A 19,895-nucleotide genomic window follows, 5' to 3' on the forward strand; every position below is an offset into this window, starting at 1 on the left:
TAAGGCAACGCAAAGAGATTTAGCAAAACATTTGCAGTTATCAGCCTGGTCTCAAGCCTGTGTTCCAGGACCTCTGGGAGAGAGCAAAAAAAAAAAAAACACTTAAATCTCAAACGTTGTACCTCACTTTCCCTCAGCATTAAATTACCTTTCCCTCTTTACGCAGAAAGGCAATGCGCTATTGCACCTACTACTAAACTTTTTAATTTTTTACGACTTTTCGCATTTAACCACCACGCTCAGAACGCGAGAAGAGCTGCGCGAGTTTCCCGCCCACTCCCAACGGCTGCAGCCGCGGTTGCCCCGCCCTAACGGCCGCGCCACGGGCAGCAGTGCGCAGGCGCAGACCGCCCTCCCCGCGCGGCGCATGCGCAGGCGGGGAAAGGGAGGGCCCTCCCGCTGTCGCGCTGCGCATGCGCAAGTGCCGAAGGCGGAGGGGAGGGGCCCGGCTGTCGCGCTGCGCATGCGCAGTTGGTGACGCAGCGCCGCCACCGTTGGTGTCGCGGCGGCGGCGGTTGTGGCCCCGACACGCTGAGGTGGTGGCGCCTCCTTCCTGCCCGCATGGAGGACGAGGACTGTCCCGAGCTCATCCCCATAGGCCCCGGCGGAGCAGAGGGCGCGCAGGCCGGCGCCAAGATCCCGGTGACCATCATCACGGGCTACCTGGGTGAGCGAGGAGCTGCTGGCGGCCTCCGGCCGTGGCGCGGCTTAGTAATTCGGTCACTGGGATACCTTTTGAAGAGAAAAGTAAATATATGCATATTTATACACTTGTATGTTTATTAAAGCTATGTGTGTGTGTGTACATATATGTATATGTACATATATATGTGTGTGTACATATGTGTACACCCACACAGGCTGCCAGACAGGTAAGGAAATGGGTAACTATCGGACACTATCACTGCGGAGTGGAGGTTTGGGTCTTCTAAGGCTTAGCTTTAATGTGCTAACAGATGAGTGAACTTACTTTAAAATATCTCTTGGAAATTTCCTGGTTTTTATGAGGTTACAATAGAATGCAGGAGAACATAAATATATAAAGGATATATAAAATAAATATTTTACATATATACATGTTTATAGATATGAATATATATATAAATATATATATATATAAAGTATATATATAAATACATTTTTTACATAAATATATATTTATGTAAAAGTGAAAACTTGTGTTTTCCCGAGGGAGCAGATTTGTCTAGAGCATGCGTGGCTGTGAAATCTATTTTTAAAAAATTTGTTCTCTTTGGTTTATGCTTTAATAGAAATATGGTCTGTTTTCTAGGTGCTGGGAAAACAACTCTTCTAAATTACATATTGACAGAGCAACATAATAAAAGAATAGCAGTTATATTAAATGAGTTTGGTGAAGGTATGTAAATCCGCAGAAATGTTTCTTCAGAAATAAAATGCTGAATATTGTTTTTTTGTCTTGTTAAGTTTTGGGGAGTTAAGAAGGAACTGCATGTTTTAAAGTCCATTAGGTTAGTAATGATCATACCATATACGCTTCAGAAGGACAGGATATACGCTTCAGAAGGATCAGCCTGTTAGCTGGACGTTCAGAAACTAGCATTGTGCATTAGTCTGTTCTGTCTTGCACATAAACTCTGTCAGAGTCAAGTAAATGCTTGAAATGCTTCATATGCAGTATGAAGTGCTGCAGCTGCATGTGTACTTAGTTTCAAGTGCCTGCTTGAAATATGAAGCATTTCAAGCGTCTGCTTGAAAAGTAAAAAACTTGGCGGAGATTTTTTGTTCTTGTGCTTCTGCCTTCTCCTACCCTGTCTTTTATTTACAAATCACAGTTCCTTCCCTATACAAGATTGTTAGCTTTCAGGACTGTGCTTTCATATCGCTGCCATGATCATTGTCTTTTAAAATTTGCACTGTGTTTTTACTTAGAACTTTGCCCAAAGTATGGTACTTTTTTAATTGTGGAGTTTGAAATAAAATGTGTAGCAAAAGCTTTTATTTGATACAGAAACAGAAGCTAGTTTCCCTTTCTTTTAGAAAAGTTTGGGTCAGTTAGGCTAACACATCTTTTCTAAACATTCCATAAAATGAGAAATAGTAATTTTTGAAGAACATTTCAGTAATTGGTTTCAGAATATAAAGTATAATTCAAGGACAAAAATGTATACCTGCTTGAATCTTTGATACCTCTTTCTAAAGCATTCTCACACGTGTTTGTAGATCAAGATTACACTGCTCCTTATATTTTCAGGAAGTGCCTTGGAGAAATCACTGGCGATCAGTCAAGGTGGAGAACTCTATGAAGAGTGGTTGGAGCTCAGAAATGGCTGCCTGTGCTGCTCAGTAAAGTAAGTAAAGTCCTTGCAACAGTTTTGGGGAGAATTGACAAAAGGAGAAGAGCAGCCAGTGCTTGAGTCTTAAAACTGCTGTCAATGTTGATTGTGGCTTCTTTTGTCAGGTAAAACAAGAATTGGAATTTGAGAGGTTGACATTAATGTCTTTTTGCTACCTTACTGGATTTGGACTTAACGTTTTCCAGAAAAATGATCTAAATAGTGATCTAAACACGAACTGGTTATTTTAGGGTAAAGGGCACTACTATTTCTCATACCATTATTCCACTTTATCCGTAGAGTTGTTCAGGGAAATTGGAACTAGGACTAAGGTGACCTAATTGTGGCACTAAATATTTCTTTTGTATTTCTTACTGTGTTCTGGCTAATGTTTGAAAACTTTATACTCCAGAAAGGGCAGAGACTGAGCCTCTGATGAAAAGACCAGTGAAACACACTATTCCAAATTTTAAACTGAAGGTCATGCTAAAATGTAACAGTGTATTTATGTCATATTATTTTATGTGTTTGGATATTGAATTGTTCATGGACAGTTTTTAAGAAAGATAATAGTCTGCTTGCTCTGAAAACTGGAAAGAAATGGACCTGTGATCTTAATGTTGCAATAGTAAGTGGAAGACGGGAAGATCCTTTTGCATTGGCTTGTACTGGAATGTAACAAATTCTGCCATTACTGCTGTGCTTTGTATAGGGTTTTCTTATGTAAAATGTAGTAAACTTTTGGTTCAGATTTATCTGCTGAGATTTAAGTAAATGACACTTTATTTTGCTGGTAGGGGGCAGAAGGGAGGGGGAAGCAATACAAATATGTGGCTTATTGTCCTGTATTTCTTCCCCCCCCCCCCCCCCCCCTTTTTTTTTAATCTCAACTGCCAAATCAAGAAGTTGCTTAGTCATACAGCTCTGCTTTACAAGTTTAAGTGACTGGAGAGTAGACAAACATTATTTTTAGACAAGAGTAAAATGTAGAAATTAGAGCTTTGTAGTACTAGAGTAGCAATGTAATGACTGAACTTTTTATTTAGACTATGAATCCTGATTCAGATTTTTCCTTTGATGAATGCACTGCTGTTCACAGATGTTTTAGCTTGTCTTCTGTGTTTTTAGGTTTAATCTTTTTCTTCTTACAGGGACAATGGTGTGAAGGCTATTGAGAATCTGATGCAAAAGAAAGGAAAATTTGACTACATATTGTTAGAAACAACTGGACTGGCAGATCCAGGTAGTCTGCATTACGTATGTTTTCCTTAGCCATGATAATTATCCCCTTTTTATGAGAGGCTTATTTACTCGCCAGTCAGTGTGTTTTATATGGCATGTATAGTAAAGTGGTGGGTGTGTGCACTTGTATGTACAGCTGTATAAACTGAAACTGGATTAATTAAGAAAACCGGTGAACAGGCAGGCTTTTTTGTATAACAAAGATAACCCTGAAGCATAACAAAAATCCAATTAAAATATATTTCTTTCAAAACAGTAGTTTGTAAGCCATGATGAGAAGTCTTCATAAGAAGACAGTGGACACATAAAAGAGAAGGGAAATGTACTCCAAAACTGGTAGCTTTGAAGAGATTCTTTTGGTTTACATTTGCTCCTTTGAAACAGTACGTTCGCAGCACCTAATGTGGTGTCATGTCGGTTGTCCCAGACCTTGTATTTTGTGAAAGCATAAAATATGCTGCATAAAATATGAGTATATTGCTCTGATGTACTGATAGATCTTAATCCTTTTTTTCTTTTTTTAGTAGATCTTACTAGTTTTTCATAGGGATGTTTATTATAGAAAGGCATGTAAGTGCAAGTTCACTTTAGTAGTAATTATCTAATTGGTCTTTTTGGTATCAGTTAAGAATCTATTGTTGACGAAGAAAGTGAGGGAAATTCTTACTGATAGTTCAGTTGTTTCCCATTTGAGGAGACTGACACTTTCCAGCTCAAAGCTAAATAGTTGTCATGGTAAAGTAATTTCCTTTAAAAGAAAGGGCATTGATTTGGCCTGTGTTACACACAAATCCTATTTCACTCAAATTGAAAAACTATTAAGGTTTTTGAGAAAGAATCAATTGGTATCAGAAAATCATTAGGTCTTGTGTTCCCTTGATATATCTTCATGAGTAAGCTCTGACACATTTTAATGTTGATACACAGTGTTGGAGGACTGCATTTTGCAGGTCGAATAGACAACTTCAGTCATTAGAATTAATTCAATTACTGTTTTTCGTATGTGCTTGATTCTTCTAGATAGTACTGTCAGCAAATAAGAAGGTGACATTTTGGAGAAACTTGTTGCCTACTCACAGCTTCTTCTCTGCTTCATACTGTGGCAATGATGCATGTTAAATCAGTTCCTTTAGAAATAATTTTTATTTATATATATATGTGTGTGTGTGTGTGTATAAAATGATTGTGTAGCACCCATCCTGTAGTTGCTAGGAACCATTTTACAAAGCCTCTTTAGCAGAAAGATGAGTAACCTATTTTCATTTTTTTTCTCAAAAGGAACATGGCTTTTACATGGGAGGGTTTATTTTTATGTTTTCATTGTCAGTTATCGTTTCCAAAGTTTTTCCATTGTTAGGTGCCAGTGCAAAGCCTTATTTGTCATACTTCTGCAACACAAGTGCCTTATTTAAGTGAAATAAGCATGTTCGTGCAAAAGAGCAAAGTACTTCTATTTGTGTATCTTTCCCTGTAAACTCTCATTCAAGGGTTTCCAAGTCATTGCTAGATTATGGTTCCAGTTGTCTAAATATCTGTAAATTGCTTTCCTCAACATTAACTGGAGTGCCTGTCAGTTTAGTGCGTTCCATTTTACATTCTACAGAGGTATGAGTGACTGTATGAAGGGTACTATGTATTTCATGATTCTATAAACTTCTGCCTTAGAATATAAATCCAGCAGTTAGAGGCCTAGCATGTGAAAATAATAAAATCATGCGATAATTCGGAAGGAAGCAGGTCATGGAAGTTCTCTAGTCCAACCCTCAAGCCCAAAGCAGTGAGACAGTCAGCTGTGAGATCAGACCAGGTTTCCTAGGGCTTTATCCAGTGGGCTCATGAAAGCCTGCAAGGATGGGCATGATACAACCTGCCTTTGCATAATGAAAAAAAAAAAGTTCATCTGCACCTCTCATTTCAACTTTGAGCCATTGCCCACATCCTCCCATCCCACACCCTGTGAAAGCCTGACTCCGGCCTCTTCTGGTGGTGCTTAGGTTTGCTGTTAGGTGCCCCTCAAAATGCCGGTCTTTGCAGGCTTTATGCTCCAGCCCCTGATCTTCTTGATGGCTGTCTGCTGAATTTGCTTTGGCTTATTACCAAATTTCCCATAGAGGATCACTCCAAACTGGACTATCAAAAAAACTATTCATCCCCCAGTTTTACCAGCTCCGTTTAGGATTTTGATTATCCAAAAAGTTTTTTGCTTAACTGTTCTGACTTTCCATTTAGACTGTAATGTCCCAGCTTGGGGGCAAGAATATTGTGGAAGATGGTTTTGAAAGCCTTCCTAGAGTGAGATGGATGACATCTACTGCTCTTCCCTTAGCCACAGTTGTCTTTTTCAGGGGACTAGATGTAATTTTATCCTTATTAAATTTGTGCTGATTGTTCCTGCTCACTGTCTTTCCCATGCATTCTGAGAGAACTTACTTTCTGTTATTCTCAGGGATCAAAGTGAGGCTGACTTACCTTTATTTGTCCAGATTTTGAGAATGACATTTTCTAAATGATATTAGTGCAATATATGCTTTTCCTCCGTCTCTGCAGAGGTCTCTTAATCTTCACAAGATTTCAAAGGTAATAGGATCACTTTGCAAGAGCATTATGAAGTTCTGTTGTATTCTGGCTGTCTGTTTTTTAATTTTTTTTCTGAAGAAATCTCTTATTCAGTCAACAACTGGTACATGTGATTCATTTATGTATTGTTATGTTCCATATGTATCATCAATCATAGAAAGCAATTGTAAGAAGAGAGGATAGTTATCCAAGTCTGAGTTTGCAAGGGGATTGCTACTTATATCTTTAAGTATGATGTATTTTTTGCTTAAGCAATATGATGTGCTTACTTCATTGATAAATATTTAAAAAGTCAAGAAAAGTATGTTCGCACTAACTGAACAAAATACGCAATCCATAACATTTTGGAAAAATTGTAATGTTAAATTGCGTAAGGAGTAACATTAATATTTTTTAAAAGTTGTAGTTTTTGATGGGGAAAAAAGGTTAATAATGTGAAGCTGCAGTGAAAATTACGTCCAATTGTGTCCATTTTCCTCTATTCCATCAGTATTTAAAATGATTGTATGTAGGAGAGAACTGCACCAATAAGTGAGATTTACCGTAACGCATGTAATTAGTTGTTGTAGCTTGCTGGTACAATACCAGTTTGCAAGATCAGCCCTCAGTAAAGATTTCTTATGAGATGGATGAATAATGGAGGAGAGAAAAGGAGAGGATATTCAGTTATGTAGAAAGGACTATGCAACTGAAGCATAAATCTCTTGAGAATTGAAAGACCTCTGTGAGAGGTATAGATATGATGGGTGCTTGAAATCACTGAGATAGGTAAATTACACAAAATATTTGCATTTGGAGATTTTCTAAAATTTGTGAGTTTTTTTTTTAAAGCTTTTCTTATTCATAGCTATTGATGTACACATAAGTACAATGTTCTGGCAGGTACGGTTAGATTGAATGTGTGGTTGAGTGTTATTTATGATGCTTTTCTTTTTCCTCAAGAGTTAGAAAACAAGTAGCTTAAAATATAGCACTGCAAATATCTATTCTATAAATATTTCACTATTGATAATTTCATAGAAAATGCAACTGAATGTGCTGCACTTCCCTAGGAGCTGTGGCCTCCATGTTCTGGGTGGATTCTGAACTAGGGAGTGACATATATCTTGATGGTAAGATGTGTGTGTTTGTTTTCCAACCTGTTCACACTCTCTTGCTGCTTTTGGTGTGATATATTTGTTAGAATGAGGCCTTAGAAAATGTCTGAAGAAGATTATCTTCTTGGTTTTATTCTAATATTTGGCTCCAGAAATTCACTTGCTTATTTTGGTGTTTGCTTATCCATTTGATGACCCAGTTTATCTATTTTTAGTTTGCTATATTCAACAAATATTGTGTATTCTTTGCTTGATTTCATGACCCTTGTTTCAGAATGGAAGGCATATCTTGGTTGTTGTGGTATTCGGGGAAAAAAGTATTAATGTTGCAAATAAATGCTTAAAAGTAATATTACATCTATTTTTGTTTTAGTATAGTGTTTCAAAAACACATTTTTTCCTTTATCTAAACTTTTTGTATTTATCAGCATCTGAACTCCCCTACCTTCCTTTTTGCCTCCTCTTCTGTCTTTTCTTGTTTCCTCATACAAATAGCATCTCATTTGGTCTGTTCCCTTAAAAATCTGGGAGCTTATTCCATATAATTAAAGAGTATATTGAATGTTGAAGCTTTTTCTTTAAGGGTTTTAGATTTAGAAGGGAATTTAGTTTTTAGCTTTGTTTAAAAAAAATCTTACTAAACCTTTGGTCAGACTATCAAACAGCCATCTCTGTCCAAGAAAATAATTGTGTAGGAAATAGTAACATAATTTTCTGTGAGATAATTATAGATTCTCTTGTGATGACTAGTAGTCAAAAAGACCAGGTACACAAGTCAGCACCTTTAATTTACTTAAATAACATGTAGAAATGTATGTCTTGGAAAACCATTAGCTGTTCTAATTGCTGCTGCTTTGGAGAAGAGGCATGCATGTTGTGTTTTCTTTCTGTAATCTATTTTACTTAATTTTGATAGGCTTTCTTCTACTACAGTTATGAGGAATATTCAGATCCATTGGAAGCATTGAAAATTTTATAAGCAATTGTAAATGTGAAGGTACTCTCAGTAGTTTCAGAATAAGCAAATAACTTGCTAACAATTTCTAAGTAGTTCTGAGTACGTTCCTACCCTTTCTCTGTATGTTTTCTTTCAGGTATTGTATCTGTTGTTGATGCAAAGTATGGATTGCAGGTAATGTTCTGGATTTGTTATGTATTTTAAAACTCTGGCAAAACCTGAGCAGCTTGTACAATACTGTTCATTCTGATTAATTAAATTGAAGATTTTTTTAATTTTTAATTCCTTTTTTGTCTGTTTACTTGTAATGTTGTGAATGTTAATGAAAAAGTACAGGTTTTCATCGGTGCAACAGTGTCTACTAAGATTTATCAGATTACTGGGTGTTTGATTCTTTCTACATGTCAGTTACATTGAGTTGTTTCTTATTTCAGTTGAACTGTTCCAATAGATAATTACTGCCAAAAGGGGGCAGTCCTGCGCTTTTGTCAATTCTTACTCAATCTGTGCCAACACAGCCTCTCGCGAACTGTTTTGGGGAGCTTAGCCATCATATTTTGTATGCACTTATGCAAAGGAATTAATGGAAGAAATATGGAAATTATAAATTTATAAAGTTATTTATAATTAGCAATTCTAAAGAATGATACAATTTATTATATGCCTTTAGTAATCAATAAGCCTGCACAAAGCTGATGTCCGCTCACAGTAGTAGGGAATTCAGATTCTTTCGCTCTGTGTAAACCGCTGGCAAGCTTGTTCTTCTGGTTGGAACACTTGACTTCAGCAGCTGTGTGTGATTCAAAGAGTTGTGAAGACAATGCAAGTAATGACACTGGGGTAACAGGGAACAATTTAAGGATGTCATGCTTTAGATACCCAAACTGTTGCAAGGAAAGCTGACAAATAATACTCCATGGCTAGCCATACCACATGAAACTAGAGTATAGTATAGCATATATATATATATACACACACCATATATAGAGAGTATGGTATAGCATGTGCTCTTGCTCTGATGTAATTGTCACTCAGCAGTCTGAAATACTTATTTTTTAATCAAGGGCAAACGATTAGGCAGCTTGAATTGATGATTCCTCTTTAAGATGGCTCTCAAAATTGATGATTTTAAGAGCTTGACATACAGGTCACTGACATTGTCCTTTTCAGTGCAACAAATCTGAGAACAGCTATTTCAATCGAATCATTAAAGATAGGTACAGGAGAAGGTCCGGAGAGGGTTTCTATCTAGTCATATTGTTATTGTCTGCTTAGATTGTGCACGGCCAGAAAATAATTTTAACAGAAAAACCAAGAAAGTACATCAATACTCTTTTTATGCTTTTTTTAACGTAATCTAATGTTAGATGTCTGACCACTCCATATGAGAAGTTTACTGTTTCCCTTTTGTTGAAATCTGTATTTCCTAAAAAGCTTTGGCAGAGGAGTAAAGCATAAAGGTGCAGGTGACAACATACTGAACTCCTGTAGTAAAATCTGATGCTGCCTCTATTGTTAATGCTCACTTTTCTGCCTATTTTTTCCTTTGTTAGAGCAAAAATTGGTGGTAGGCAAACTCACCAAAGAGTAACTGTCTGTTCATTCAGACTTGTAGTTAGGGTTCTGAATTGTTACTGTAAAAGTACAGTTTAGCATATCTTTCAGAGAAAAGGAATGTGTGTGTATGTACATGAATAACCCTAATCTGGTTTATGTTCAGCATCACATTCATTAGAAAAAATATTGAACTTGCTTTTTTTGTAATTTGTGGGCCACAGTTAATATATTTCATTTTATTTTTTAAAATTCATAGTATGAAAACTAATTTGAAATGAAAACTTAATCTTCCATCTCTTTAACATTCTAACGATAAATTTCATTGAAAGGAAATGTTTTTTTTATAAAAAGAATGTTAAAACTTTCTTTAAGACTGAAAGAATAAATGTAATGAACTTTTTTACCATCATTGTTTAGAAGAATTCCAGATGCCATTTTTCTTAATTTCTTCTGAAAAATACACCTCCACTGTTTTGCCTTCTTTTGACCGCAAAGAAATTTAAATGTCATTAGAATGTGCTTAATCAAATTGTTTAAATTTTTGTCCAGCATTTAACAGAGGAGAAGCCAGAAGGCCTCATCAATGAAGCTTCTAGGTATAAAATCTCTTTTATACGTATCATTACCTGTTATCTGTTTCACTGAATCAAGATCATTAGAAATGCCATCTCTGCAATGAGTTAGAATGAGTTTTTTTTATAAAACCTTTCTTAAAAAAAAAAAAGATGTCATGCAGAGGATGCACAAATGACTTCAGGCTCCATTTAGTCTTTTTACTAAGATCCAACTCATAATATGTTGTTAAAGAGGGGTGGGATTTTATATAGATGTAGGGGAAAACATCTGAATTGGAAAACAAGGAATTGAGGAATTGTATACAAGAGTCTTATCAGATGCATAAAATGTACATTATGTAAAAAGTGCTTTTTTTTTTTTTTTTTGCTAGAAGCAGAGCTAAAATGATTATGCATAACAATAGAAGTCAGTTTACAAAGATACATGCAAAGGAAATAGGGCCTTTAGGAGTTCTTAAATCAATAGGTATGTTGAACTAGATGACCTCTAACAAAAGAGTACTAGACCTTTGTAGCTCGTAGGATATAAAGGTGACCATTTGTGTCACCATGCAATTGTAGCCATATTCCTTTATATTTCATTTTGATCAGTATGTATAAGTACAGTAGAGAGATAAGCGCATATATATTTTTTTCTTTCGTGGTGCTATGAGACCTAATGTATTTTGCATTACAGAGAAAGTATTTGTTCAAGTTGTCTTTTTTTCCTCTTAATGCATAGGCAAGTTGCATTAGCTGATCTTATAATCATCAATAAAACAGATTTGGTTTCAGGGGAAGAACTGAATAAAATCAGAACATCAGTCAGGTATGGAACTCTTGGCATGACTGTAATGCTGAATTTTCTGAAAGTTTATGTATTTATTTATCTTTAATTACTTCCTTTCTGAACTACAAAGCATTTTGCTTAATAAGGAAAAAGAGATTGCCTCCATTCTAAAGGCATTCCCATACATGAATGTTCTTCCACGGTCTTAATTCTTTGCATGTTTAAGATTTGATATTAGCTGCAGACTTCAATATTCGTGTTCTTATTTTTGGGCTACAGTTCATATTTTGCTGAAGTACCATCAGAAAAAAATACCAATAAATGAAAGTTCAGTAGCAAATACAAAGCAATATGGAAGAAGTACGAAATAATTATGGCTTGAATGTGAATCAACCAATGTGCTGAAACAAAGTAGTGATCAAAAGCATTTCTGATCTTTCTGTTTCAATACCATAGTAATTAAAATGAAATATTGCAATTCAGAAATTCATTACTAGTAAACGGCATTAAAGGTTTGAATTATAAATAGTTAAAGTAAAAAGGCTTAGACCAACCAGTGAATATTGTGAAGAAAGCTTGCTTGGGCAAGCTCTATTCTCAGTGCCCATGTTTTGCTGTCAGAGCTTGTGAAGTTCCCTGTCCTGTACCTAAAATATAAAAAAGTCACAGAATTAAAGCTTATTGGAATATCTGTTCAGTTGTTTAACAGGTCAAGAGAGTTGTAATTACTGTTATGCTATTTCTGAAGCTACTTCTCATTGCTCGAGTTGTTTAATTGAGACATTAAAATTGTGGTGTATCTAACTTTACGTTTTTCTGCTGCATTTCAGGTCAATAAATGGACTTGTCAAAATTATAGAAACACAAAGATCAAGGTATTTTATTGGCTAGTATTATTAGCTACCTTATCTTGATTCTTTCATGATTGACATAGCTATGCTTTAAAATTCATTCACTTAAAATTAGTGGATTAAAAATACTTGACTCATGATGTATTTTACTATTGAGTGCTTAAGACAGTTTTTAAAAAGGTTAAAACTTTTTTTAATGTATTTTTCTTGATTACTATGTTGTATAATATGGGGAGTAGGTTTTCTACTTATATATATGACGTAAAAATCACAGTAGCAAATTTTAAGTAGCTCAGTTTACAGAGTTTATCATTAGGGTATTTTATTTGATATTGCTATGTTATCATAACTATTTCTCTTTTATAGAAAAAGTGAGTTTTGGAAAAGCTTAGGTCTTTGATCTTAGATACTAGTTTTTCAAAACCTGCATTTTGTTCCATTTTTATTAATATGCCTTCTAATGACAAAAACTGCATTTTGATAATACCAGTGATGGCAGGGGGAGCAGTCAGGGAGCTCCTGAAAAATGCTGGTATATAGTTTAATTGGCTTCAGTGTATTTTAGAAATGTAGCATATTTTAAGGGAATGTCTTAGAGTAGAAATTTAAAGTTACTCTCAGACCTCATTAACAAGATCTTGTAAATATGGAGTAGAAAGGTTTGCAAGGCCATGTGGATCAGAGATAATCATTAATTACATACGCAATTGATCACATATGTAGCCATTTTGTTTGCTTGGTCAGCTTAATGGTTTGTCACCATTGACTAAAGAAAAAAATACTCTTAAAAATGATTTAGCAGTGCAAGGAATTGGCCGAAGGGAAAGTAATTGTATTGTTCTTAACGTTTTTCACTCAAACCCTGACTCAGATTTCTTGTTTAAAAGAGTTGTACTCTTTGGAAATTCTGGGCATGTGTGGTTTCAGTTAATCTAGTTTCATTCTTTGCTGAGGGGATATATATCAGTAAATGCTGAGAGGGTAAAATAAATACTAAGAATTTTGATGTTCCTGTTGCTAATTAGAGAATGGATCAATCTTTCTTCAGGCATCCAGTGTTAGATATTTTATCATCTTTATTGGTAGTACATTCTTATGTTTTATTCTCTCAGTGTTTTGTTTTAAATCTTGTGCTTAGATATTACTGTATAATTCAAAACTGTTGTCTTCATAGGACAAACAATTTAAAATTTAAACTATTTTAAGTTGTTGTTTAAGGTATGTAAATGTAGTGAAAGTATAAAACTGTTTTTTTCCCCCATTATTAGAGTTGATCTCTCCAATGTGTTGGATCTGCACGCTTTTGACAGTTTGTCTGGAGTAAGGTATGGAACTAGTTTAATTGAGTATAAAATAATAAATAGTTTATTTCTTACCATAAATAACTGATTATCACCAATAGTTGTGCTAAGTAGATACTTGAAGATCATGGATAAATTTACAACAAAATAGAAATGTACGAATTCTGGTAATTTCTTTCATTTTTATTTAAAATTACTTACTTGAAATGGGATATTATTTCCATTTGAAATGACTGAAAGAAAAGTTTTTGGCTTAAAAAAATCAAATAAGAGACTACACATGGTTCGTTGACTTTTTTCTCTAAATAGGATGTTATATTTTGCAGTGTAATAGTGAAATTAGATGTTTATAAATAATAATAGTCTTCACATGAAATTCCAAAAAATTGACTAGGATATTTTAAAATGAGAAATTCGCATTCTTACACAAATCATTAACTAGTTCAAAACAATGAATTAAAATATCTATTTTAACATGAAAAATGATTTAGCAGTTGAAGCATATTCTGAGTATATATTCTGCTTTACTCCTTTAAAAGTTTAGTCTGCAATACAGAAGAATGTGTTTTATGCATTTTTGAAATGAAGACATAATTTGTCCATCCTATTCAAACATAAAATTTATTTTTCAGTTTGGAGAAGAAGCTTCATCATGTAAAGACAACACATGCACATCTAGATAAGGTAATTACAGAAGGCACTGCTTCAGTTTTTGTAATAAAATTGGTCAGGATAATGACTAATTGTGCTACTTTTATAGAAGATCTCAGCTAAGCAGTAATATAGAAAACATCTTTAAAAGGTCATAGTGAATATGTGTGTTAGTGTGTGTGTGTGTATATATATGAAGATGTATATTATATATGTGAGTATTCTTTTTTGTAGGGGGATTTTAAATGGCTACAACAAATCTTACTTCAAATACAGCTTATAGAGGCCCCATGCAAGGCAGCACTTCATCACATCTTTCATTCATTCACATAGACAATGTAATTTAAACAGACAAGTAAAATGTTGTGTTTAATATTTGCAGGACTGAGTTCCAAAACTACAGCCTGTCTTTATTCTAATGGATTTGCATCCAGCTGCATGTTTCTGTATACACACAGATACCAAAGTAATGTTACTCAGCACTCTCTACAGCTATATATAGCAAAGTCTCACTAAAAAGTTAAGCATGTATAGATTTCCATTATTTGGGTGGTTGCCTTTGTTTTGCAAAGATTAATAAAAATGTAACTCATCATAGTAGACTAGATTCTGCCCTAAACTGGGCTGATGGTGTCATTCTTAAGTGCATTTGCCATCCCAGATTTTCTGGTGGGATGCTTTTCTTTTCTGTTTTGTATCAAGTCATTTCAGAGCTGTCAGAAACTGCTTGTAAGAAACACTTGAAACTTTCTTTCACATCACTTCACCCTGCTGCTACTTAAGCCTTGTAGCTTACACGTGCTAGAGATCTCACCATTCTTCCTTGTTAAAGACTTGTTTCAGAACAGTCTGACCTTACATAGTTTAAAACTCCACCCTTTACCTAAAAGTATGTTCATAGAAATATGAACACAAACTTATTGCTTTGTAGGTGTTCACGGGCCACAGTCCTTTGCAGGATATTCTGTCTTAATAATGTTTGATTCTGAACTGCAAAATAGTGGTTATTTTGGAATAAAATGGCTCTTCAGACTTTTTTTATTTTAGAATATGTTGCTAGATAGTCCATTTATAAAAAATTTTTTAGTAATCAGAAATTTCTGATGGATGAAAAGAGTATTTTTTGTCCAGTTGAACTGTGTGAAGAACTGAAATGACAGTAAAAATAACCAGAAGCCTGAGAAAGTAGTGGTCTTAAACATCTGTGAAAGGTAGATCTCACTACCCATAAAATATTTTAGACTTTGAGATCAAAGATTGACCGCAACATGAAATTATACTGTGTAAGTTCACAGCATTAGAACATTAAAAGCATTTAACAATGCTTTTGGTAAATACTTTTGTCAAAAGTCTTGTTAAATAATTTTTAAAAGTATTTAAAGAGAACCAAAAAGTCCGGTGTCATAAAATCAAAGCAGTACAGAAATGAGGTATTTTTTTCTAACCTGATTAAAGATCATGTAATATATAGTTGTTTTTTTCTCGAACCAAATTATAAAGAGTAACTTTTAAAAATAACTTTTGAATTATTCTTCACTAATAATAAGTGGTTCTTTCTGTTTCTAGGGTATAATTACAGTAACATTTGAAGTTCTAGGAAACATACTAGAAGAAAATTTAAATCTCTTCATTCAGGTGAGTGTTATCATCAATAATAATTTTGCATTTTGTAGAGGATTATCCCATGCTGTCGATTGTGAAAACCTTTTTATTCCTCTTCACAGAATCTTCTGTGGGAGAAGAATGTGAAGGACAAGACTGGATGCACCATGGATATCATAAGACTGAAAGTTAGTCAAAAATGAGCTATTTAATTTATGCTTTTCCTCTTCACACCCCAAAATTGCAGTGTACCCCCTAGTCATAGGCCAGTCAAAGGCACTGCTGGTTCCCACAGCCCAGTGGGTAACAGGGAGAGCAGCCGTGGGTCGGTGTTCCCTCTGGGAGACAGTCTGTTCTCTGATGGTTGGCTTCTCTTCTGAAGGATCCCACTCATGTCAAGTAAATGGCCCCGTATACAGGAATGTAACCACCAGGTGCTGTCTGTAACTACAATTACTGAAATACTCTGCAAAAAATTAATTCAGTGTAAGGTAAAAAGACTATATCATTATACTTGCTGTAGTCTACATTTAAAATTTCTTACATACTGTCAGAGAATATTTTTTAATCCTTAAAGATCAATAATCAGATCCTTAAGTGAATGGATTTATCTTCTCAGAATGCCTGATACATTATTCAGTTTGCATTTGAGATTACTGATAATTTGTTTGACGATATGTGTCCATTTTCTGTATACAGTCAGCAAAGGAAATCATTAAGAATTGGGTGAGAATTTTCTATGGTGCAAGAAACACAAATATGCTGCAGTTTGTTCTTTGAGAATACTGTGCTTCATGAATAGTAAAATAATTATTTGTGCTTCATTGGAAGAAAGGTGGTCTTTTTGAGCCTTCAAATGAATTTCTTCTCCTTTCTGACAGATAGAAGTAAACTGCCACTGATGCATGGTCAGTACTGAAAGCAGTACTGCTGTGCACAAATACATTTTTTGTTGTATTGAACACTAGAATTAAAGTAATTCTTTAACAGTTTTGAGGTCTGTAATGGGCTGTGTGCTCATTCACATTGAACAAGCACACCTAAGCCAATGAATTATCAAATGGATTCTGGAGTTTGCTGCTTTTGTATCTTACCTGACATCACAGTCCTGTTGGTAGAGATAGTAGTTTGAATTCCAGGTGATACATCAAATACAGACTTTTTTTTCCCGTAGAAGATTTTTAACTTTGTATTTTTTTTTCTTTAGGAGAGTATAAGAGATGTTTTACAGAATGTGTTCCACTAGAATATTTTATAAAGTTTTACATCAAGTGATGAAAACTCTTTTAACACAACTTTTGGTATGTGGGTTCATGGGTGCAGTTTGACAGTAATCCCTTTTATTCTGTTGCTAGTCACAAATGTTTGTTCTGGATCTGATACTTGGAGGTTTTGTCCAAGAATAGTAAAAACTTTAAGCATGAGAACTTAATCAGAATAATCTGAAATCAGTCATTTGTGCTTGTTTGACATCATCTTTTTATAGGCAACTGTTCTGTCATAGATGCATATGTCATGTATACACTAGAAGTGTCACAGTAGTAGTAGATGCACTTTATTCTGCTTAGACATACTGTACTATGTGTCATCCCAGTGAGGAACAGAAGACAGTCTGGGTCAGAACAGTAACTGACGTTTAAAACAGAGGAAGGAGACGTGAGAAGGGATATAAGGAGTCATAGCGGTCACACTACATTGCTGTTTTGATTAACTGATTTATAGTCACCATCTTTTTTTTTTTTTTCTTGCTGTTTCATGGTTTGGGGTTTTTTTTCCCATTTTGTATTGCATTTTTAAAAGTTTGTTTATGCTAACAATTATTTTTCTGATAAGGGACTGGTATCTATTCAAGGCAAATCTCATCAGGTGATAGTTCAAGGTGTCCATGAACTCTATGATCTGGAAGAGACGTCAGTTGTCTGGAAAGAAGATGAAAAGAGAACAAATAGACTGGTTCTAATAGGTAAGAGGAAATCACAAATTCCGTAGTTTGACTTTAAGTAGATGTTTTTTTCATCAGAATCCTGATATGTCCAGTGGAAAACGACCAGCCTAAAATAGCCAGAGCAACAGTGGTGAATATATGAATACATATTTGCTTCTGCCAGAGGTTATCTGTGAGGACTTCCTGAGGTCTTGCATTACAGCTGATAGAAATAGACTGTAAGAAAAGTGCTCAAGCTATTAAAACACATAAAAGCTCATTTATTTCTGAAAAGCTTGTAATACTAAGGCTGCAGAATCTTTATTTCCTGTTTGTTACTCTCTGCTTCAGGTTGACTGTTTTTAATGACAAAACCAAAAACAAAAAAAGCTTTTACTTCTTTTCCTTAATCATACAGCAAGAAATTCTGCTATATTGCTCCTTAAAAATACGAAGTTACCTATTATCTACAGGATAGTATTCATAAGGCTGTATTTTCACACAGTGGTATAGCATACCATTTCTGCAGTGAGAATACTTGCGGGTTCCTATTTGCCTGCATTTTTGTAACACACTGTAAAATATAACAAGCCGATTTTGTTCTCTTTACAGGCAGAAACTTGGATAAGGAGATCCTCAAAGAAGTGTTCATAGCCACTGTGACAGGGAAGCTGGGAAATAGTTGACATTATACTACAGGAAGATGGAAGGTCTTAACACTGCAAGTTTTTTTTTAATGATGAAATGGACTGACTGACATGCGGTACAGTAGCTTGTGCAGGTTACACAACGGTTAAACTCTTAAGTCTTCTTACAAGTTCCAGCTCGCCTGGAGCTTAAAGATCAGCTTTTACAGTCTGGAATCAGAGTGAATCCTGCCATTTTGGATTTAGCTCTCCAGAAAAACAGATAAATAAAAGACTTTTGTTTATACTGCATGGGGAAAGAGGCCACAAAGTATTACAAAAGAAGTATCTGTTAAACACAAAAATGTAGTACTTCCTCCTGCTCTTTTTTACAACTGGAAATCAATTACTGATGATTATTGCCAGTAATACAATCATAGTAAAATGTATTTAATGCTTACTATTAAACTATCTTAAAATCTCTTTTCACTTGCTTTGTGATTTGTGAACATCCATCCCAGGAAACTCTAAATGAGAGCATATGCATGAATGTTAGATGATGGAAAGAAAAAAAAAGATAATCTGAAGAATGGAGTGCTTAGTGCTTCACCGATGAGTGCTGGTCTGTCTGAATAAATGGAAGTTTGTTTTCAAGCGCATGGTATATCATCTGTCATAAAAGATCCATTCACCAGACTGAAGGACAGCATTTTATGATTAGTGATACTCTTTCTGCTTATACTAGCAGAAATTAGGTTAAGGAGACAATTGGAATTTGTTTCTAGAGCTGAGGAAGAAGATAACTGCTAATCTCACTGCCAGGGTTGGTGCACATCTGATTAGTGTATGAAATAATAAGTTAAATATGTCCAATAAGATAGCAGTTTTCATCTCCCCGTGGGTAGAAGTTTATGAATGTTTTTCCTACAAACCAAAGCAAGATAAGAATCATCTATTTACCCTGCTACTTCTAGAAGAGCAGTGGTGTCACTGGAGTTAGATGAGTGTATTTGTTGTGTATTTGTTGATGTGGCAAGTTTGTCAGTTTGCCTCAGTTACATATTAGTTAATTTGGAAAGCTAGTATCTGTTCTCACAAATTTAAATATTTTCAGTTGCATAAGTGACACCCAGTCTGTTAGGAAAATTTATCAAGTGATTGTCATCATTTTGAAGACTGAGTTATGACAGACTATGTGAGTGAAACACCTGTTTTATTTCTGGTGATACATTTCACTCTCCACAGACAAAGCAATAAAATACTTCGTAGGGTGCACCTCATGTAATTAAAGATCTTTTATACCTTCAGAAGCATTCATCTCTGGAGTCCCCAAATGATTATTCTTTTTCCATTTGTCAATGATCTTCAGAGATGTAACGTTAACTTGAGGCATGTGTCATAAGCAAACAAACCATGATGCATTATTCATACTGTTATATTCAAATGTGTAGTTCTTATTTTCTCAACCACCTATTCCAATACAGATTACCCATGGACTGTAATGGAACTGTAAGTTTCACCAGCTCACAGACTGAGGAAACAGTGCATTATTCCTCTTATCCGCTTATAACAGCGCGTCCAAAGCAGTAGAAGAAACTGACTACCCCTAAAGCTGCTTTTCCAGAGCTCTGTTTCTTCTCATCAGGTGGGTTTTGATGGGAACTACTGTATCTCTGCAAGCTCCTTGTGAGCAGAAGACATAATTCCATGTTTTGCTTGGTAGCGACACTGCCTGTTCCATCCCATCTCTCTTTCTCGATGTGCACCTCTGCAGCTGGGAGTCCGTGGGTCTCCGTGGCACGTCTTGCTGTCACTCCGCAGCTGCAGTGGGCCCGTGCAGCTTTTTCCTG

General features: G+C 35.2%; 1 protein-coding gene across 6 annotated transcripts; it reads left to right on the plus strand.

The window, feature by feature from the left end:
- The first annotated feature begins 531 nt into the window (after positions 1 to 531).
- Positions 532 to 18,350, plus strand: CBWD1 (COBW domain containing 1). 6 transcript variants are annotated; one of them, XR_003249727.1, is made up of 15 exons: positions 532 to 667; positions 1,292 to 1,378; positions 2,234 to 2,330; positions 3,467 to 3,558; positions 7,187 to 7,246; positions 8,326 to 8,363; positions 10,296 to 10,342; positions 11,043 to 11,129; positions 11,921 to 11,965; positions 13,210 to 13,266; positions 13,875 to 13,926; positions 15,460 to 15,528; positions 15,618 to 15,683; positions 16,703 to 16,796; positions 17,348 to 17,407. XR_003249727.1 is itself a non-coding variant. In XM_026041250.1 (15 exons), the coding sequence occupies exons 1-15, from the start codon at positions 562 to 564 to the stop codon at positions 18,103 to 18,105; spliced, it is 1,107 nt and encodes a 368-aa protein (XP_025897035.1). In that variant the 5' UTR covers positions 532 to 561; the 3' UTR covers positions 18,106 to 18,350. The 6 variants fall into 6 exon arrangements, 5 of the variants coding, with proteins under 5 accessions (XP_025897035.1, XP_025897036.1, XP_025897038.1 ...); XM_026041250.1 differs by lacking the exon at positions 16,703 to 16,796 and adding an exon at positions 18,032 to 18,350 and having other exon boundaries at positions 17,329 to 17,458; XM_026041251.1 differs by lacking the exon at positions 16,703 to 16,796 and adding an exon at positions 18,032 to 18,350 and having other exon boundaries at positions 17,362 to 17,458.
- Positions 18,351 to 19,895: the final 1,545 nt, after the last annotated feature.

The sequence above is a fragment of the Nothoprocta perdicaria genome, unplaced genomic scaffold (assembly GCF_003342845.1).
Source record: "Nothoprocta perdicaria isolate Ctin4 unplaced genomic scaffold, notPer1 scaffold_280, whole genome shotgun sequence".
In the NCBI taxonomy this organism is placed as follows: Eukaryota; Metazoa; Chordata; class Aves; order Tinamiformes; family Tinamidae; genus Nothoprocta; species Nothoprocta perdicaria.